This window comes from Culex quinquefasciatus, chromosome 2, assembly GCF_015732765.1.
Source record: "Culex quinquefasciatus strain JHB chromosome 2, VPISU_Cqui_1.0_pri_paternal, whole genome shotgun sequence".
Lineage (NCBI taxonomy): Eukaryota > Metazoa > Arthropoda > Insecta > Diptera > Culicidae > Culex > Culex quinquefasciatus.
Genome location: NC_051862.1, coordinates 30,377,336 through 30,399,970, shown reverse-complemented (window position 1 = coordinate 30,399,970; position 22,635 = coordinate 30,377,336). Strand labels below are relative to the sequence as shown.

Here is a 22,635-nt window from a genome sequence, read left to right as displayed (position 1 = left end):
GTCCTTCGCAATACTTTCTCCGTTACCACCACCACCCCACCCAACTGAGGTGTGCAGCAAAAACGGCCGGAATACCTGACTCCGATGAGTAATCACGAGGTAAATTTTTTATTTGCTGTGAGGATGTCCGTGGCGGGCACTTTATCTCAATACCAACCCGGAATCGGTGGGAGTTCCTAGTGGGACCACTTCTTTGCTGGAAGCCAATTACGGTGTGTTTGACGGACGGAGCGAAGACGAGTGGATGATCCGTTTCCGGCTCCGTGAGTTACGACGTTCGGCTGATGTGGCTCTTAATTGGATGTCAAATATTGATCCGGTGAACTGTGTGTGTGTGTGGGCTGGGAACAAGTTACTAGTCCGGAGCAGATTGGATGTCATGCAGATTTTGGGGAGCAAACATTGACATTGAAGGTGATTGATGGTGTGATAGTCCTTTCAGAGTCCTTCTTGTGGGAGATTTTCAAGTAAGAGATATTCCACGGGTATTAAAGCGGATCCGGTTCTTCAGATGCGTTGTTACAGACGGCCCGGATTGCGCGGATCTGGCGAGAATTTACTTGCTTAGGCGCGGATTTCGCGCGGATGGCAATTTTGTTCAGTAAAAAAAATGTAGAGAGTTAGAATTCCCTTCAAATTACAAAAGAAAATGTCAACATTTCAATGAAAAAAGTGTTTTAAAATGCATCATACACCTGTCCAGTTGTTTTGCAATCATTGATTTCCAAAATTTCTAAATACTGACGAAAATTTTATTTTTGCGAGAAAAACAAAATTTTTGCGGTGCTGTACATTGTAATTTCATAAAAGTTCAAAATATTTTTAAACGAGTCCAAACATGTTGAATATGATTATCAATGCAGAAAAAAACATTTAAGATTGTTCTCAGTTGATTAGACTTCTATTTCCATTAAAATTTTGATATGTTTTCGAAAAAAAAAATTTTGCCCCCTGATTTTTCGGACCAATTTTGAAGAGGAGGGGGGGAGGCGACATAAACTTTGAAAAATATTTGCAACGGCCCTAATACACAGAAAAAAATAATTTAAATTTGAAAGCTGTAATTTTGGAAGGTTGAATATTACCTCTTTTATGATGTAATTTTACCTCAATTTAGACTGAAAAAGTGACATTACACCAGAAAAGTGGTAAAATTACACATTTCCAGAGGTAAAATTACACCTTTTTTTCTGACATAAAAGATGTACCCCTTCCATGATTATTATTACCATGTTTTTTTTCTGAGTATGAAACGGAGAAACAGACATTTGCTTGTCTTCCTTGAATATTTAATTTGTATTGAGTTTCAAGTAATGTTTCTTTGTAATCTTATTTATGACATACTGGATACATTGTTTTATCTTCTGAATCATACCTTAAACCAGACCTGCCCAACGTCCGGCCCAAGCCATTTCATCCGGCCCGCGACGGCTTTTCAAAATAGTTCTGTGACCGGCCCTTAAGGTTGTTCACGAAATATTAAATAAATAAATTGATTGTCTGAAATAAACAAAATAAGCTTGAGATCAAATTTTAACATATTTATACAACATTCTTTATGTTTGAATTTAATTCTTATAATTTCTTTATTGATATTTTTAAACTGAAAACTTGTCCATTTCGTAAAATTGAGAAATTTATGAAAAAACTTGGATTGTTGTCTAAAAATGTACAAAAAGAAACTAAATTTAAATATTTTTCGGTTTTAACTGTGTTTTTTTTTTCAAATAGAAGTTAATTTCTATTTTCTATTTTTTAAATAAATATGTAAGCAAAAACTAATGTATTTTCCAGAACAACTTTTCAGTTTGAGAAAAGCTTTCAAATGCAAATTATTCATACTGAATATTAAAAAATGTCTCAAAATGAGTCAAGCAATCAGGGAGCAAAAAATATATTTTTAATAAGATTTGAATTTCGAAGAATAGCGAAAACAATATATTTAAAATGATTAAAAAAAACACAAATTTCAAAAAGTAAAAAAAATATAAAATCATTCATTTTTTTACTTTTTAAAATTGTGTTTTTTTAATCGTTTGATTTTTTTTTTATTTGAATAAATATTCGAATCCAAATTTCGTTTGAATACATTTTACTATGTCTCATTTTTTTATACTGTAGTGTTGAAGAAATTAAACTAACAAAAATTGCAACGACCATAAAAATTAGATTTTTTTTTGTAATATTTTATCAAGATATTTAATTGTACTATACAATTTTAAACAAACAAAAATTGAAATAAGTCAAATAAACACATTTTTGAAAGTTATCCTTGTTTTTTTCATTCTTTAAATCAAGATATATGAGTCCTATTTGCAACACTAGTTCTTCTATTTATTTACTTTAAAAGAACCCAATCATAAAAACAACTTATTTTTTAAACTTTTATCAAATATTAGTTCCGGCCCGCCACTGTTATAGAAAAATCAGATCTGGCCCGCAAGGCTAAAAGGTTGGGCACCCCTGCCTTAAACTTTTTCCCAAGATAAGGACTTTAAGATGTAACAAAAATGGTATTTGAGGATTGTTTTGGGGGCGTACTGAGCTTAAATCCCAAGCATGAGCTTGATTGAACTAAAGCTCCGCATTTGAATTCAAAATAGAATTTAACCCTTAGAAATACCAAAAATTGGCATTTTTTTTGAAATTATCAAACATGACGAAATTTACCAAGCAATCTGCTATAATCTCCGTCCCCAAACGAGGTGAAATTGAAAAATTCAGAAATTCTTCAAGTTTCAATTTCTTAATTGCTCAAACCTAAAGACTCAAAAACGTAAAAAATATGCATTTGAAAAAACAAAAAAATGCAAAGTTCTAACAAAAATCCTTAAATTTATAAAATGCATGAGATTCATAAAACTTATAAAATTCATACAATTCATGCAATTCATAAAATTCATAAAATACATAAAATTGTATGAATAAAACTCATACAAATTTATGAAAATTTATAAAATTCATAAAATTCAAAAAAATCATAAAATGCATAAAATTCATTAAACTTATAAAACTCATAAAATTCATACAATTCATACAATGCATACAATTCATAAAATTCATACAATTCATACAATGCATACAATTCATAAAATTCATAAAATTAATAATATTCATAAAATTCATCAAATTAATCCAATTCATCAAATTCATAAAATTTTATGAATAGAATTCATACAAATTTATGAAATTCAAAAAATTGTATGAATAGAATTCATACAAATTTAAGAAATTCATAAAATTTATGAAAATTTATGAAATTCATAAAATTTATAAAAAAAAATATGAAATTCGTAAAATGTATAAAATTCATAAAATTGATAAAATTTATCAAATTGATAAAACTCATAAAAATCATAAAATTCAAAAAAATTATAAAAATAATTAAATTCAAAAAATACATAAAATTCATCAAATTCAAAAAAATCATAAAATGCATAAAATTCATAAAACTCATAAAAATCATAAAATTCAAACAAATCATACAATGTATAAAATTCTCAAATTTATTAAATTCATAAAATTCATAAAATTTATAAAATTAATAAAATTCATAAAATAAATAATATTCATAAATCTCATCAAATTAATCAAATTCATTAAATTCATACAATTGTAAGAATAAAATTCATACAAATTTATGAAATTCATAAAATTCTATGAATAGAATTCATACTAATTTATGAAATTCATAAAATTATGAAATTCGTAAAATTTATAAAATTCATAAAATTGATAAAATTCATAAAATTGATAAAATTCATAAAATTGATAAAATTCATAAAATTGATAAAATTCATAAAATTGATACAATTCATAAAATTGATCAAATTCATAAAATTCAAAAAAAATATAAACATAATCGAATTCTAGATTCAATTTCAGAAGGTCCCATCTGCATAGGAAACCAATGAGGGATAGGTTGTTTTGAAAATTTAATCTAGAATTCAAAAAAATCATAAAATTAGAGTCCGTTTCGCGGTGCCTGTCCGTCGGGACGCATTTTTTTTTCGCGTTCCGGTTTCGTCGATCGTCGTCGGTGTGTATTTCGGGTGAGTGCGTGCGTGTGTGTGTGTGAAGGTGCGGCTAGCTCTGGTTGTCACGATGACAGCAGAGCTGAGCCAGTCCGTTTCGCGGTGCCTGTCCGTCGGGACGCATTTTTTTTTTTCGCGTTCCGGTTTCGTCGATCGTCGTCGGTGTGTATTTCGGGTGAGTGCGTGCGCGTGTGTGTGAAGGTGTGGCTAGCTCTGGTTGTCACGATGACAGCAGAGCTGAGCCAGTCCGTTTCGCGGTGCCTGTCCGTCGGGACGCATTTTTTTTCTCGTGTTCCGGTTTCGTCGATCGTCGTCGGTGTGTATTTCGGGTGAGTGCGTGCGTGTGTGTGTGAAGGTGCGGCTAGCTCTGGTTGTCACGATGACAGCAGAGCTGAGCCAGTCCGTTTCGCGGTGCCTGTCCGTCGGGACGCATTTTTTTCGCGTTTTGGTTTCGTCGATCGTCGTCGGTGTGTATTTCGGGTGAGTGCGTGCGTGTGTGTGTGTGAAGGTGCGGCTAGCTCTGGTTGTCACGATGACAGCAGAGCTGAGCCAGTCCGTTTCGCGGTGCCTGTCCGTCGGGACGCATTTTTTTTTTTTCGCGTTCCGGTTTCGTCGATCGTCGTCGGTGTGTATTTCGGGTGAGTGCGTGCGCGTGTGTGTGAAGGTGCGGCTAGCTCTGGTTGTCACGATGACAGCAGAGCTGAGCCAGTCCGTTTCGCGGTGCCTGTCCGTCGGGACGCTTTTTTTTTTCGCGTTCCGGTTTCGTCGATCGTCGTCGGTGTGTATTTCGGGTGAGTGCGTGCGCGTGAGTGTGTGAAGGTGCGGCTAGCTCTGGTTGTCACGATGACAGCAGAGCTGAGCCAGTCCGTTTCGCGGTGCCTGTCCGTCGGGACGCATTTTTTTTTCGCGTTCCGGTTTCGTCGATCGTCGTCGGTGTGTATTTCGGGTGAGTGCGTGCGCGTGTGTGTGAAGGTGCGGCTAGCTCTGGTTGTCACGATGACAGCAGAGCTGAGCCAGTCCGTTTCGCGGTGCCTGTCCGTCGGGACGCATTTTTTTTCGCGTTCCGGTTTCGTCGATCGTCGTCAGTGTGTTTTTCTCGTTAGTGATGTATTTGATGCACATCACAGCCGGGTTTCTTTGTTCTATGATTTGTGATTGTTTTACGGGAAGATTCGTTTTAAATTGCGTTAGCCAAATATAAATTATCATTCAATTCGACTATTCGTTTTTCGCGAATCGTGGCGACAAATCTTGTTTCAACGTGATTGTTCAAGTCCTTCAGATAACATCATAACTTATCAGTCATTTATTGGTCGCTCATATTATAATAATTTAAAAGTATAAATAGTCTCAGGTCAACTCTACGTAAATATGTAACGCTGAGTTTAATATTTCACCTTTTAAACACACATAATTTTGATTCTATCTTTCCACAGCCGGCTGTCTAAGATTGAATCATTTATGCTAAACTCAACACCAAATAACCGGGAATGGTCTCATCCGCATTGTTTGCCTTGAGAATACATAATACATCACCTTATTTAACGAAATTCATTGATTATTGGGCCACATCATCATCCTCTATGATGAATCCTGGTCATTACCCTTTCCCACTAACAAAATCCCAAGTAGAAGTAGTTTTCCGGCACACGCGGGGTGTGGATATCGTATAGAACCCACCCTTGGTAGCAGCCTGTGCTAACTAACATTCCCGTCCCATCCCCTCGAGATCTACAAACTGACATGGCGGGCGCCGTTGGTGGCCAACGACTGTTTCCTGTTCGCACCGACTCTAGTTTTGATGATCGTGATGTTTTATCTTTTCAGCGCATTCATGCATGCTGTTGATAAGGGAAACATCATTTGATCGTTGAAGCGTGTGACCGGTTGTGCTGATGGGATATTACGGTCCTGTTCAGCAACGGAGAAGGACAACCATGGGTGGTCTCTCATGCTCATGCTCATGCTCAATTCAAAAAAATCATAAAATTAATAAAAATCATCAAATTCACCAAATTGATAAAATTGTATGAATAAAATTCATACAAATTTATGAAATTCATTAAATTTACGAAAATTTAGGAAATCATAAAATTCATAAAATAAAAAAAAAATATAATCATAATAAAATACAAAAAAATCATAAAATTCATAAAATTCAAAAAAAAATATAAACATCACAAATTTTAAAAAATACATAAAATTTACAAAATTCATAAAGTTTACAAAATTCATAAAAGTTCAGAAAGATTTGAAAGCTCAAAAAAATCATGCAATTCATAAAATTAATAAAATTCATTAAATCCATAAGACTCATAAAATTCATGAATTTAATAAAACTCATAATATTCATGAAATTCATCAAATTCTTAAATACGTGTTTCCCCTAGTTAGAAGCATTTTCGAAGCCATATATTTGGTTAGAGAAAATTTGAGAACAAATTAAAAATACGATTTTCCGGAGTGAAACTTTGACAAGGATCATATAGTACAAACTGTATTTATATCCCTAAAATGTAACGGTATTATTTTTTATTTTTTTTTGTCTTAAAATTTTTGTTTATTTTGAAATTTTATTCATTAATTTTTTCTAAATTTTTAATCTTTTATTTTATATGTTTTGGATATCCTTTTGTCAATGTTTTGGTATGGCTTTTTCTCTGGTTTACTTCATTCCAGCAAAAAAAAAACCTCATCAGGCTGTTCTGGATTTGAAATTTTATTCATCGAACACAAACTTATTTTAATTTAGAGATTCAAATATTTGATTTTTTTAACGTCACTTCCCGTTTGTGTCCCTTTTCAACTGCTTACCACTTAAGAAATATCTTTTCATGGCTCTTGCCTCGACCGTTCTTTTCGATAGAGTTTGATTTTTTTTCGTCAATTACTTTCTGTGATATTATTTTTTCGTTAACAAATAGGGTTATTGTAAAACTTTTTGAGTATTGGCGCGAACTGTTTATTTATCTTTTTTGGAGCGGATTTCGCTCGGATTGGGTTTGGGGTCGGCGCGGATTTTTTTCAGACTTCTCCGTAACAACACTGTATTTATCCTAGACAAGAATGAAGAATGATTTATAACTTGAGAATGCCAGTAACTGAAGATATGGAATACTTTCGCATTCCTTTTTACTAGTAATAGTTCATAAACTTTAGAATTCTTACAGTATAAATGTTGTGCGAACACCTCGAAAGCAGTAGTTATACTTGGGATCTCTTCAAGATACCAACAACACGATGAATCTCGCAATACTTCTACTGTTGATCCCAACACTGCTAGCCAAAGGTCACCCAACGACGATCCCGTCCAACCGGATCGTCGGCGGTCAACTCGCGGACATCTCGGAAGCCCCCTTCCTGGTGTCCGTCCTGTACTACGGCTACTACGAGTGCGCCGGATCGTTGCTTTCCCCCCGTTGGCTCCTGACGGCGGCGGACTGCATCTACCTGGGAGTCCGCTACACGGTCCGCGTCAACTCCAGCGCCGTCGACCAGGGCGGCGTACTCGCCGAAGTGCAGTCCATCGTTGTGCATCCGAGGTATTCGCTGTACGACCGGGACTACAACTTTGCGCTGATGGAGCTGGACCGGGATGTGGAGGTGAAGTTTGCGGAGCTTCCCGGGTTTGACGGAGTTCCGGAAAATGGAGCTGCTTTGGACGCTTTCGGGTGGGGTGGATCTTGGGATTCGTGGAGTTACGAGCTTCGACGGGGTTCGCTTGCGGTTATGAATCGAGACGAATGCCAGGAGCTTGTTTGGGACGAGTTTGTCGTTACCGATAGGCTGATCTGCGCTGGAAGTGACGAAGGAGGGGATAACTTGAGTTATGGAGACGTGGGTGGTCCTCTGCTAGAGGGACATACGCTGCTTGGAGTGGCTTCGTATAGCTACGGTGACGGTTGGTACATCTATCCGGCCATCTTCGGACGAGTCTCCTCCGTGCTAGGTTGGATCAACTCTACCATAACCGACGGTGTAAACTAAATTGAGTTAGCAAATAAATACCATCTGCTGGAAGAGAAATGGAAAACGAGATTCAGTGCGCGACTTGTCCTCAAATTAATTACCTTAATTATCCATTACCGTCTAGTCTAATTGGAGAGTTCACCTTCAGAAGTATCTTCTGGTGGGGGCAAAGTTCGCTGAAAGCCACCACCAACCAACGCAAAGACGACGATTCTTGAATAATTTATGACTGATCCAGAGAAGCACATAAAAGCTGCTGCTGGGAAAGGTCTTAAATTCTGGAACTGTATTTTATTGATTTTTATGCGAGGTCGTGCTACGCGAAACCGTTTTTTTTTTCAAACTGCCAGTCTGAGACCGGGTAACCCGGGTGGTGACATCACGTACGAAATGCCAGGTATAGAGATGAGTAGTTGTGGTATCGGTTTGGGAAATGAAAACCGATGGGGCGAATTATAGGTGGCTATCACTTGGACTGTGGTATCGGAACTCACGGATCGATTCGTTCAAACTGTTTTTGTGGCCTTTTCGACGATTCTGGCTGGTTTTTATTCGCGATTTTATTGTTTAATCGTTAGGAGTTTGCTATTTGATTCTCCGGACTATTCCTCGTATAAGGTAGAATCCTCTGAAAAGATTCTTCAAAACCTTAGTATATTTCAATATAGATTCACCGCTGAATCCCTGGTACATCCCAAAGTAAAAAACACATTTCTCACAATGCTTTCTCATCAAATTTCATCGACCTCTTCAAAAGGGCAAGCCACGTACCTCGTTCCGGGGGTAATATTTCACCTAATTCATCACCATCGCCGCCGTCAAGAACCTAATCAGCCGGAAAAAATCGTGGTTAGGGACCGAGCCCGGACCGGCGTCGGCTTTCCCTGAACCTTTTACCGCGTGCGCCAAGGTGTCTGGCACGTGTTGCTATTTCCGGACCACTTGCGTGAAAGCTTCTAACCCTTGAATATCAATTCAGAAAAAAATACTCACAAAATTGCATTTATCTTACTTAACAAGACTTGCAGAGTTGGATACATATGACGAGTGCTGGAAAAATCGAACAAGTGCAAACAAGTGCAAACAAAAATTTGTGAAAATTCTTCAAAAAAAATGCTCTCGTTAAGATTATTGTGACGAAAAAATCTCAATCAATTCAATCCCTTGTTGACAGAGGAGGGTTAGTCGACCTTTAGCGAAGAAACAACAAATACAAATACCGCTCCCTTAACTAGACGGTACCCAACACCATCCACCACCTCATTCCATTAGCGAAATTGAAAAGCTGTCCCGAAATTCAAGCTCAACTTGGCAGCAGCCACTTTGGGTCGGCGCTTGTCAGAACTTGAAAGCTCTCTCGGCGTTTTTTTCTCTCTCTTGTTGTTGCTGTGTATGTGTGGTCTGTCAATCATTCCGTTGCTTCTTGTGTTTGTATTTGTGTGCGTGTGGGGTTTTGTTTGTTGTTTGTTCTTTTCATGCAAACACACATTTGGGAACACGACCTTTTTTTGGGCTTGCGTGTGACCCAGAAAAATTTCACATGCAAGTGTACAGCAAGGTTCTTTTTCTTCTTTTTTTTCTGTTGAAAATTTAGGATGGGTCAGAGCACTTTTGTCCAACATCCGACGGCGACGAGTGATGAATTTATCCTTACCACAGACTTTTACTCTCCAGTTCTGTATATATGTAGGGTTAGTTGAACTTTATTGGATCAGAGATGTTTTTGATGTTTTTTTAAGGAATTTTGAACAAATCAATTCTAGTGTGAGTTTTCAAAAAGCCACCGTAATCTCCGGCACTAACTTTCCTTTTTCTTCAAATTGAAACCACATTTCGTTTGTTTTAAGTTTAGGGCGATTGAAGGACGTGTAGATGAACAATCTCAAGCATTTTTGAAATTGGTTTTTCGTAAGTAGGTCGGATACCGATGCTAAAAGGGCTTTGTTTACCAATGGCTCTTACGTCTTTTTAAAAACTAATCCGAGAATTCATCCAACCAATACTCACCATAACTTAAATTCAGTACAAGAAAAAAAAAACTTTTAAAAAAGAAAAAAAAAATGATTTAATTTCTTTTTTTTAAACCCCTAACTGATAAGTTAAAATTTGGTTTGTTGACTTTTGCAGAAACAATAATTTTTTTAAAGCTTTGGAAATATTAGAAAATTCAAGGAAGAAGCTTCTGGTTTTTGGCAAAGTTGTGAAAAAAACTGAGAAAATAAGTACACTTCCAAAAAGCAGCAGGGTGGTCACTCAAGTCGAAAAATTGATTAAAAGGGAAATGTCGAGATGGCAAAACCCAAAAAAGGGAAAAAACAGAAATTTGTGACTTTTTGTCAAAAAATCTAAAAAATATGGTAATCCCAAGCTTTAATTTTTCAACTGTTGGAATCAACAAATATTTTTAAAATATTAAAATCAGTTGCGCTTAAATTGGTAAGAGATCTATTCTAAAAAAGTGAATGAGCATTTCACTATTCCAATCTAAATAAAAGGGTAACAATTAACTTAAAACAACAAAGAAAGCTATTGCCAACCCAAATTGACCCAGCTTAATTCTGCCGATTATATGCGTCAAGTTAGGATTATTATTTTTTCAATTCAATTTTATTAGTATTTTTATTTGAATTTTAAGTAAGAAGATTTGGATAACCATTTTTTGTTGTCAGTATTTAAATTTGTCAAACTTAATTTTTTATGAGAATTTAAAAAATAAAAAAAAACTCAACAATCAAATGAATACCCGAAAATGTTCGTTTTTCATGGTAAAAATTGTATATTTTTTCCTCATAAAAATTTAAACAAAAATTGAAATTTTGAAAATTACAAAATGAATTTAAGTTCAATTCAAATAAAGCATTCGCCTCTTCAAAAAAATAGCATTGCATTAAATGAGAGATAATCATATTATACTGGCTTTTGTACAGAAAAAAATAAAAAAATAAAACACTGACAACTTGAAATTTTATCATTGGGAGGTTTTCAAACTAACTATCAAAATCTACTTATTTATAAAGAATATTGTTAAAAACGAATTTCTACGTCGATTTCTTTGTTATTTTATTTTTTGTATGAAAGATTAACTTACTTCAAAAATGTTAAGCTTTTTTTGGAGATAAATTTATAAAATTTATTACAAAACATGAAATTTTGTTCTTTTTAACTTTTGTCGTCTTCTTTTGTCATACTAAAATGTTGGATGGAAATGTATTTTTAAGCTTGGATTTTTTTTTTCAAATTTTATGTCATTTTCTTTTCAAATCGAGATGAGAGTGAGTTTCAAAGTATTTTTTAACCGTTGATAAGCTTATTTAATACTTTAAAAGCCATTTAACTCAAAATTTATGTTAAAAATGAGAAAATAAAAAAATGCAGTTATTATTTATTATTCCCTGGGCCTTGTAAAGTCAAGGGGCATGATTTGATCCTAGTGTATTAGTTAAAATTTGGGTATACATTCTTTTTTATAAGCACTATGGACACCACTTCATGCTACGAGAACTCGCTTTGTCGCAGCCCCAGGGCTTAAGCGTTGACCGATAAGCTGTCTTCGTGAACTAGGTAGTTCTCCGATAGTGAAAATATCACAATTGCACAAGACACCGCTGCTTCTGTGACTTTTTCACTATCACAATGTGGGATTTAGGTTGGGACTTCAGGATAGTACAATTGATTTGTTGCTTAGCATTAGCATTTAAAAAAATTGTATCCTTTCCAAATCTATTTGATGTTAAAGTTAGTTGCAATTGTTAAGTAAGAGTAATGCTGTCAATAAACTTTGATTGATGTAGAATATTAGGCATTCTTTTATGTCAAATTGTCCATAGAGTCTCGATCAATCAATAATGTAATGATATCGGACAAAATTCGTTGATCTGTTGAACTAACGGTTTTCGGATTATGGTTGTATTGACCATTGTTGCGAATCGAGGAACTACGGATCTTTTGACGTAAATGGTCATTTCTTTTTCAAATCGCGGTTTCTATCCTATTTGTATATCAGTTCATAAATTTTCATTGTTTTTGATAGAAGTAGTACTACAACAGTTAAAGGAACTTTTACTTTTGAACATTAAGTTTAGAGGATTTTAGATTAAAATTTAGATTTTCAATCCAAAGTAGTTAGCAAATGAATATTTGGACTTAAATGAATAATTGAACATTTTGGACTTATGAATAACACTCAACTGTGCATTTATTCTAGAGTCAGATCCATACAGCGTCAGTGTTTATTTGGTCGAAGTGTACTAATTCATTGGCAGATCTGATTCTAGTTGTAATGTACGACAAGACTACTGACGGACGTGACAGGACGAGGGCCCAGTTTAGAGGTTTCAACATCAACGATGTGCGGCTGGACCACCCTCCCAAAAAAAAAAAAAAAAAAAAAAAAAAAATGAGAAAATAAAAAAATGCAGTTATTATTTATTATTATATACAATTCGCAGTTCCTTAGAAGACTTATTAAACGTTGTTATGGTTTCGTTTGAGCAACCTGCCAAAAATGTATGGAATTTCGTAATTTTTGTTCTCGTGGATCAAACTTACTTTTTGCCCAGGTATTCAAAAACGTAGGTTTTAAAGAAAACCTAGATGTTTGGGTATCAAAAGATCGGAAATTTTATGCCCTTTCCGATTCCACATAGGTTGACTTGTGAATCGTGGACCGGTTCGGATGCAGGCGGATTTTCCTACGACGTAATTCCGGGTTGGTACGAAATTCCAACGAAAAATCTATTCTATCGATACAAATACCCCCAAAACGGTGTTATACCCACTCCAAAATGTTATGGTAATATATTGACATTTAGTTGAATTAAAAGTTTGCAAAATTAAGTTTAGATAAGTTTTATATAGAATTTCCAGAGTTATATAAACTTTTATACTAAGTAGTTAGTAAACTTTATATTCAATCCAAATTCTTTTTTTAATCAGTCAAGGATGCCTATTTGGAGTTAGGAGACTGGATTTATGGTGATTTGTCAACAAATAACATTATTTATGTTAATTTTTTGAAAGGTGTACATACTTTTTTGCACCTTTTTTATTTTCGTAATAGTATTTGTTATATAACTTTTTATAGAAATCATCTTTTCATGAGCTTTTTGTAGCAAAATGTTTGGCATGAGTTTCTGAACAAAACGTAGTACTAGGTTCCTGTCAAACTTTAAATTTTTTACATGTTTCATCACAAAATGTGCATAGTGCCCAAGGGGTGTAAATACTTTTTTTACATACTGTATGTAGTCACTGTAGTTGTAGTTTATGTTATGCTATCATAAACTCGACCATCAAAAATTAGACAAAGAAAAAAAAACTTTTTTTTTGTAGCTTGATTATTCGAAGATTCGATTATTTGAAGTGAAATTTTTCCGATGCCTTCGAATAATCAAGTCTGGACTGCATTTGTTTTTTTTTCAAGAAAATTTTAAAATTTCAAGATTGTTGTATAATTTTTTTTCGATTGCGAATTTGATTTTTCAAACATTACTTTTAACATTTGTTTTGTTGTTTTTTTACAGTATGATCCCGCACGTCGGGAAATCGAGGAAGTCGTGAAAAAAGGCAAGAAGCCTTTAAAATAAATTAAATCAATAAAAAATATTAAGTAATGGTTTTTTTTTACTCTTCTCCACCTTCTTTTATTTTTCTTTATAACTCTTGATACTTGCTATTTTATAAAGCCTATATTTAGTTTTATATGCTTATTGCTTATTAACCTCACTGAATCATAGAGGCTTTCATTTCTGCAAAATTTTACAAATGTTTTCGTTAGGTTTCAGTTTCTACCATATATTTGAAAAAAAAAAATGTTCCGAAAATGTTGAATCGATTGCAATAATAGCCATTATTTTTAAACAGTTTTTGACGATTTGCCTAAAACTATCAGAAAATGTCGGGAATTTGAAAATGTAATTTCAGTGGCCACCCTGCAATCTTCATCGCAGGTTTTCAGCCGCAGGTTTAGTACCATATATTCTACATTTCTCAACTACATCTTAGTTATTTTTGAAAATCCCGTTTTTTTTTTAAACATTAACAACATTGCTAAAAAACTTTCTTTCGATTTTTGTTTCTATAAAGTTCAAATATGAAAATTGTTTTTTTTTTCTTATTTTCTTTTTCTAAGAGTATGTTTTTGAATTGTTTCGAATCTATTGAAAAATGTTAAACAAACGGTTTCTTAAAAGCTTGAAATTTATTTAGTTGATGTATTTATAATAGTTCAAATATAAGACAATTCACCCTTACGAGAACTAACGATGGCAAGATTATTTCTTATCATATTACATCACCTCGTTTGCGCTTGTGGTGAGTTGATAAGGTAGAAAAGGATCATACCTTATTTTTTACATTCTTTGTCTTCGCATTCTTGTTTGCTTTAAAAAAGCTTGCTTTATTTCGCGGTTTCGGTTTTCAAAAAAAAAAAGTGGTTAACCACGTTACTCTTCACTCTCTTCAGAATCATTCTCACCCTCACTCACAAACGCGATCCAATCCCGAACGGCCGACACCTTCGCGTAAACTCCCGGCAACCCCGCCTTTCCGCAGCCCGTGCCAAACGAAACCACTCCAACCAGCTTCCGTCCATCGACCAGCGGTCCTCCCGAATCTCCCTGGCAGGCGTCGACGCCACCGTCGGCATATCCGGCGCAGATCATCCGCTCCGTAATCGCATGCGCCTTGCGGTAGTTCTTGCGACACTGGTTCCAGCTGATCACCGGAACGTACGTTACGAGCAAGTCTTCCGAGCCGGACCCGTTCTCAGTGCTTCCCCAACCGGATGTCTGTAGGCACGCTCCGTCCTCGACGGGTTCGTCCTGTTCGGGCAATTCCGCCGCGTAGAACTCGTCGGTCAGCTCGATCTCATCCTTCAGCTCGAGCAGGGCAAAATCGTAGTCCGTAGTCAGCGCGTTGTAGTTTGGGTGGACTACGGGCCTGTTAACGTTGACGACCGTTCCGTGGGCTAGCCCCAAGGTGGAGTTGATCCTGACTTGAAGCTGGCTCGGAGATTGTACACAATGGGCCGCCGTTAGGACCCACCGGTTGGAGATGAGGGATCCACCGCATAAAGGACCACGACCACGGATGAGGGACACCTGGAAGGGAATCTCCGCAATGTCCGCGTGGAAACCGCCGACGATGCGAGCGTTGCAATGATTAAGAGGGCCTTCCGTAGTTTCGGAAGAAACGATTGTTGCCAGGAGAAGAACCAGAATTGTTGTAAGTGTCTTCATTTTGAGAACTTGTCGGAACTGATTCCGAGAACGCGGAAAATCATCTATTTAAACTGAAAATCTCAACAGTTATTGCAAGAAGTTAACATTCAAGTCATGTTCCTGTCGTAATGACACAAATGGGTCATATTCATTACCACAAGCAAACCGCAGATTACGTACTAAGTATTCCCTTCAGCTTTCTTTCCCCCACAAATGTGTTTACACACAACCACTGAAAGTACTACAATCGAAATCACCGGTCTTACGAGGGGAACGAACAAGTGAGGGTGGCCACCCCCAACTGTAAAACGCGCACACACATGGCCTGGATGGCATTAGCGTGGGGCGTCAGGATGTCTCCAACTCCCCTACTCTTCTTCTCGGTTGGGCAAATTACTGCTTTTTGCGGCGCGTCTCCCTTCTCGTACACGTATTATTACTTTTATTTTTAACCAAGCATATATTAGTCTTACAATGCGACACGTTGACATCCTGCTACAAACTCAGGGGAGAAAGGGTCAAACTTACAAGCTAGTTTTGGAGCAAATTTGATTCGCGGAGTGTATAATTAAACTCCTAATAATGTTTGAACAGAATCTAAATAATTAAAAAGAAAAGTATACAGAGCCCAAAAATAAATTGTAATGTCAAAAATTTCGTAAACCATATTAGAGGGCCTCGTGGAGCGGTGGCTAGCGGCTTCGGCTGCCGATCCCTAAGATGCTATGGGGCGCAGGTTCGATTCCCGCCTTATCCTCCTGGCCTTCTATCGAATGGGGAAGTAAAACGTCGGTCTATTTGCATAAAAGAGGTTTTGGGTGACTCACCACACACATAACCTTTGGATGCCTATAAATGAGCAGAAACTTGCAACAGAGCCCACAAAAGACCCGAAGGTCGTTAAAGTGGATTGCTTTGCTTTTTTATTGTGATCTATATATTCTGAAACAAGTTTAAATGTTTTATGGTTTTCTATAACAAAAAACACATCAAAAAATCTCGAAAGCCAAAAATACGTATTTTGAGAACTCAACTTTTTGTAATAAAAAGTGAAATAAACATTTTTGTGAACAGTCCTACGGCCGATGTCACTTTTATTTGAATTTTTTTGTCCCGCCCTCCTCTTATTTCAGAATTTCTCCAAAAAATCAGGAGGCAAAAATGTTCAATATTGAAATTTTCATTGAAAAAAAAAACTTGTTCAATCATTTCTTCATTAGGTATTAAGAAAACATTGTATAACGTTGGGGTCTCGTGGGTCTCGTGGCGCAGGGGTAGCGGCTTCGGCTTCCGATCCCGATGATGCTATGAGACGCGGGTTCGATTCCCGCCTTATCCACTGAGCTTCTATCGGATGGTGAAGTAAAACGTCGGTCCCGGTTTCTCCTGTCTCGTCAGAGGCGCTGGAGCAGAAATCCCACGTTAGAGGAAGGCCATGCCCCGGGGGGCGTAGTGCCAATAGTTTCGTTTTGTATAACGTTTATTTTAGAATTTTTGATCAAATGAGGCACACTGCAAACAAAAGTTTAATTTTACAAGGTATAACAAATAAATGGTTGATTATTACCTCTTTTCCTATGAGATTTTACTTCAATTGATGTGTAATAAGTAAACCTACAAATAAAAAGATGTAATTTTTTTTTACACATTTCTTCGGACACTGTTCAGGGCTGGCCGATTGTGGGTAGTGGACTGTATTTCGGGTTAGGGGGCGGATTTGCAGCGGGACCGCAGGAGGGACGAAAACACCGGGAAACTTGGATTTTCTTGGTTTATTTTCTCCTCACTTCTTCTTCCTCCTCCGTCTCACTACACTAAACTTCTTCACTCCTGCTGATGTTGCGTGTTGCCTCGTTGGCGGTTGGACGTGTTCTGACGGAATCTATGACATTTCCCCGAAACCCACATTCCCGAAAAGACATTTCCCCGAATGCCACATCCCCGTAAAGACATTTTCCCGAATTGTCATTTACCCGAAAATCATTTCCCCGAACAATCCATTTCCCCGAATGGCGACTTCTGCGTGGTTTATGAATGGCCTTGTACAGTTATTTGTTGTTGTTTTTTTTTATATTTGAAAACACACGTAGGAGAATTTAATATTAAGGTCATACTTTTGTAAAAGTATTCCTAAAAAACCAATTTAGTTTATATCTAGCTTGATATTTTCGGAAAATTGAATTTGCCGGTAACCATAAGGGTATATGTAAATTCGGGAAAACGACAGTTCGGTAAAATGGCCGTTCAGGTAAATGGCATTCGGGGACATGGAATTTTCGGGAAAATGATTTTCGGGGATGTGGAATTTTCGGGAAAATGATTTTCGGGGACGTGGAATTTTCTGGAAAATGATTTTCGGGGAAGTGGCACTTTCGGGGAAATGATTTTCGGGGATGTGGAAATTTCGGGGAAATGATTTTCGGGGATATGGGATTCGGGAAAGTGGGATTCGGGGATAAGGGATAAAACCGTTCTGACGCGAGCACTCTGCGCGCTCGGTTCGTGGATGACGTTTCGTTTTGGCAGCAGCTGTCACTTGACACGGTGGGCGCACGGGCGTGCGCGCGGTGGGGTTTCTATTTAGGTGATACCGAACAGACACAGTATCAGTCAACATTCCCAAAATTAATATTACATAATATCTTATCTTTTCTTTGCTTTTTTAAGCTTAAAAAAATAATTTTGGAAACACAGATCGGAAAAGGCGTAAAACTCGAGTTTTTTTCCCCCATAGATTCATCTATATTTTAAAAATGTTTGACAGTAGTACGACTGTGTATTTTGTGATACTTTTCGCTTGAAAACTATGAACACTATTTAACACAAAAAAAAAACAAACTGACCAGACTCGATTGTCCGAAATCACTTCGTAAAAAAACGTTGTCTTGCTTTTGATTGTCGAAGCTAAAGCTAAAACTACTCTAATCACTTTAAATCTCAATCCAACTTTTTAAATACAATTATCCAAAGTTCTGATTATCATAACTTCGATTTTCCAAAGATCTGTAAGGGACTAAGGAAAACCAAATAATGAACAAAAAATGTTACCTTGGATAAAAAAAATCAAGTTTTAGAAATAGAAAAAATGTTTTTTTTTTTAATTTAAATTTGGTTTTATTTTTCCAATGAAGAAATAATAATTTGCAATCCTAAATGGTATTTTTTAAATTGTTGCTAAAATGCACCTTTTGAAAATTCAAATAATTTCAGGCATTACTTTTAAATTTTCTCCTTTTTTGGTATTGCATATTTTTTATTATATTATTTAATTAAAATTTTGAAGGAAGAATATATTCTCAAACGAATTTCATGTACATTTTTCACGAAATCGAAAGTTATTCTTTTGTTTATTTGTCACGAATGCAATCGCGTTTTTACTTGAAATAAAATTAGATTTCGGAACGACAAAAATTTCTAAGTCGTTTAACAGCCATAAAGACATAACATATCTTACCATCGTATGATCTAGTTTTCAATGCAAAAAAGGAAACAACTGTAGGTATGAAAAAAAATATTCTCTTCGCAAAAAAATATTTTGAAAATTTTGAATAAAATAAAATGTTTTTCTTTCTTGTTAATTTTTGCAAACATCGGAAAATTTCACAAATCATTAATTATCATTAAGAATGTGTAAATTAACCATTTTCTTTTTAATTTTTTTTTTCCAATTTTTCAGTATAAATTGAGGTACAGTTCAGACTCGATTATCCGAAAGCCTAAAATGGGGTCGAGGAACTCGAATTTAATGTTTGAAGTAAGAAAATAAAAAAATAGGAAAAAAAAAATTGTTAGTGATTCGATTATCCGAAGTCTCATACAAACCTTCGGATAATCGAAACTTTGGATAATCGAAACTTCGGATAATCGAGTCTGGACTGTAATATCATGTCAGAAAAAAGCTAATATCAAAAATCAATTTTTTTCCGACGTTGTCAAACTACTTACTTTTCCTGTCATTTTCGAATGACGAGCCTACTTTTCTCTACCAAAAATAACAGAGTCGAATAGAAACCCTTTTTGCAATTCCGTCGTGAAACTAGGTACTTATTTTTCCTGTCATTCTTGAACTACGAAATAGCCTACTTTTCTGTACCAAAAATAACAGAATCGATTTGCAACACTTTTCAAAATAAATGCTGAAAAGTAACACTTTTCAACATTTTTTTGATTTAAACGATTTTCTGACAAAAACATGAAAATTTGACTTAAAATTTCACTCAATGGTTGTTTTTCGGAATTGCAAAAAATGTTGTATGGAACTCTGAACGCGCCTAAATCAGGTCAAAACAGATTTTGTGAGCCAGTGCAGATTATGCTCTAGTACAACAGCACAAGAACAGTCAACATAACAAATACAAACAGAAAACAGAACATCCAGTGAGTACCTGGAGTTCTACTGTTCAAATTAAGTAGCTTTGGCCAGCAGAAACCGACGAGCGGTTGGCAATTGCTCTGCAGACCGTACCACTGACCAGTTCAAACCATATCAGACGCAGATAAGCTAAGATTAAGTGTTTACAGTCCACTTTTAGTCCGTCCAATAACTGACCGCGAATAAATCTGACGACATTGAGAATAAATGTTTTTTGTACAACCCGCAGTTCTGACTAATTTACGAAAGATCCGATTTTGCATGGCACCGGGATTCTGACGCTAGTATGTGCGCAAACAAACTCGTTGCAAAACTTGATTTTTTCAGCACTCTTCGTATTTATCCAACTCGGTGAACCTCGTTGGATAAATGTAAGACTCGTGCTGAAAAAATCCTCTTTTTGCAACTTGTTGCATAAACTACTATTTCAAAACAAATACTGAAAAAATCTTCTATCCAGCACTGAAACCGATGTTGAAAAGTAGAACATCTCAGTACTTGTTTTGGTACATCTTTTGTGTCAGAAAAATGTGGAGCGGCCGTGGCTGACTGGTTACGGTGTTCGCTTTGTAAGCGAATGGTCCTGGGTTCGATTCCCATCTGCTCCCAACGAGAAAGTATAGGAAATATAAATCTTGAAACTCTGAACGTGTACGAAAAATCAAAGTCGCTCGAGTCGGGGTTCGATCCCCCGTCCTTTGGATTGGTAAGCAAAAAATGCTAACCACTAGGCCATCGCGACTTGGTGAGCTATTACTGGAATTAGGAATACTTATACTATCTACTATATACGCGCTGGGTCCTTGTCCATTTGACAAGGGTTCGGAAGTTCTAAATAACGTTTGAATCTGATTGGTCCAAACGTTCTTCAGGGCGGGGCTTGTCGACAAAGCTGAAGTACCTCGCGCTCGGCTAGCCAGCGTAGAAATGGGTCACCGAAGCTCGGCAGAGCTAACACCTTCCAAATGCCTATGCGAGTTATTTGCATGTATAGAATGAGAGCTAAAAATACATGGAAACAACTCAATTTGTAAGAAGCGACCGCGTGGTCCCGTTTGGTTGGTTGCACACACACACACACACACACACATCTTTTGTGTCAGAAAAATGTGTAAGTTTACCTCTGAAAATGTGTAATTTTGCTACTTTTCTTGTGTAATGTAACTTTTTCAGTCTAAATTGAGGTAAACTACATATTAAAAAAGGTAATATCTGGAGCAACATTTGAAAGGGACGGTACGGCATTGCTCTTACGGCCTTTCATTACACGCGTTTAAATGGGACGAAAGGCCGTAAGAGCACCGCCCCTTTCAAATGTTGCTCCAGATATTTAACCTTCCAAAATAACACCTTCAAAACTTACATAATGTTTTACTGTGTAATTTATGTAAATTTTACTTATTATTACATTCTTAAGGTGTTTTTGGAATTGCAAAAAAAAATGTATGAAACTCGATGCAAAAGTTGATTTTTGTGCTGAAAAAAAACTTTTTGCAACTTCAGGCATAAACTACCATTTTGTTATGGATATAACTAATGAAGGATTCGAAAAATTTGTAAAGCAAATTTAAAAAATCTGGTGCATAATCTTCTCATACTTTTTAACTGTGTTTTGCCAATTGTTATGGTCAAACCATGACTTTGAATATTAACAAACATTCATAAAATCTCTACTGACATTGGTATAAGTAAAGGAGGCTTTCTTGAAGCAAATTAGTCTTCGCTCCAACTTGTCAAACAAAACCGTCCCAGAATGAAATCTTTCTTTTCCATTTTCCTTCTAATGTTTCTAACAAAATTCACTTCAAGTACTTTGGAAGAACCCTCGAATGCGTGCAACGGCCGGATTATCGGAGGCTACCAAGCGGACATCTCGCAGATCCCGTTCCAGGTGGCACTGAACTTAAATCGTGGTCCCAGCTGTGGAGGATCGTTGATATCCAGTCGCTGGGTTCTTACGGCAGCCCATTGCGTACAAAGACTAGGTACCACGAATGAGCTTCAAGTGAGGATCAACTCCACGTACGGGTTGGCACATGGCCGCGTAGTTGACATTGAATCATTTGTAATGCATCCAAAGTACAACCCATTATCGATTGACTATGATTTTGCACTTTTGGAGCTTGAAGAGGAGATCGAACTGGGTGAGGAGTTTTACGCTGCGGAATTGCCCAAGCAGGATGAACCGGTCGAGGACGGAACATGTCTGCAGGTTTCCGGCTGGGGTAAAACGGAGAACGAAGATTATGGTTCTGAAGATTAACGGCTAATCAATATTCCGGTTGTGAATTGGGAGAAGTGTCGCAAAACGTTCAGAAAAATTCATTATCTGTCCAAACAGATGATCTGTGCTGGTGGCAAACAAATTTCGGCTTGCCATGGAGATTCCGGAGGTCCACTGGTAGATGGCAGAAAGTTGGTCGGAGTGGTTTCATGGGGCAACCCAGGAGTCTGTGTTGGATATCCAGGAGTTTTCGCCAAGGTCTCATCCGTTCGAAGCTGGATTAAATTCGTCAGTGAAGTTTAATACCCAAGTAACAATTGGCCCAATAAAGAAAACTCCAATTTCTAATGCAATACATTCGCTCCAACCCTTCAATCCGAACTCCATTCGCGAGCAATTATGCTAAACCGAATCGAATTACAGAGCGTTCCAATCCGCAAACATGAGCCCGGTCGAAATCCTCCACCTTTCTTCCGGTTCGGCTTACGTTCTTCAAGCCAATCATCCTTTCCAATAAATACATTAACCTGATGGGATTCAGCACCGCCAGACTCCACCCCGTAGGGGATCTTTCTTCCTTTTCCACTTCTTTTTTTTCGGAATACATATCCCAGCCAGACAGAGGACGCATACGCACGCACAACCCGCCACCGGAAGACGAGGTGCCGAAAGCAATTCCCGGAACAGTTTAGTGTACGACCGTATGATTCACTTTTATCTATATTTGATTGCATTAGAGGGGGTTGACCCGGACGTGGTTTGTTTGCGAATTTTTTAGCCTTTTTTTTCGCAGTTCAAGTCAACTTTTGTTTTCGT

At 36.6% G+C, this 22,635-nt stretch overlaps 3 protein-coding genes across 4 annotated transcripts in view; 2 read left to right on the top strand and 1 right to left on the bottom strand.

Moving 5' to 3' along the window:
- LOC6036084 (ras-related protein Rab6) overlaps positions 1 to 22,635 on the top strand; it is a 57,955-nt gene that overhangs the window by 15,854 nt on the left and 19,466 nt on the right. The window lies entirely within an intron of this gene.
- LOC6036082 (trypsin 5G1) lies at positions 14,184 to 15,256 on the bottom strand. Its single transcript, XM_001846123.2, has one exon. It carries the CDS (start codon positions 15,239 to 15,241, stop codon positions 14,447 to 14,449), a length of 795 nt encoding a protein of 264 aa, XP_001846175.1. The 5' UTR covers positions 15,242 to 15,256; the 3' UTR covers positions 14,184 to 14,446.
- LOC6036083 (trypsin 5G1) lies at positions 21,325 to 22,162 on the top strand. Its single transcript, XM_038252034.1, has one exon. It carries the CDS (start codon positions 21,349 to 21,351, stop codon positions 21,856 to 21,858), a length of 510 nt encoding a protein of 169 aa, XP_038107962.1. The 5' UTR covers positions 21,325 to 21,348; the 3' UTR covers positions 21,859 to 22,162.

What these genes read in the sequence shown, in the direction of transcription:
- LOC6036083 (XM_038252034.1), top strand. Translation starts at nt 21,349, where the DNA reads ATGAAATCTTTCTTTTCCATTTTCCTTCTAATGTTTCTAACAAAATTC.
- LOC6036082 (XM_001846123.2), bottom strand. Translation starts at nt 15,241, where the DNA reads ATGAAGACACTTACAACAATTCTGGTTCTTCTCCTGGCAACAATCGTT.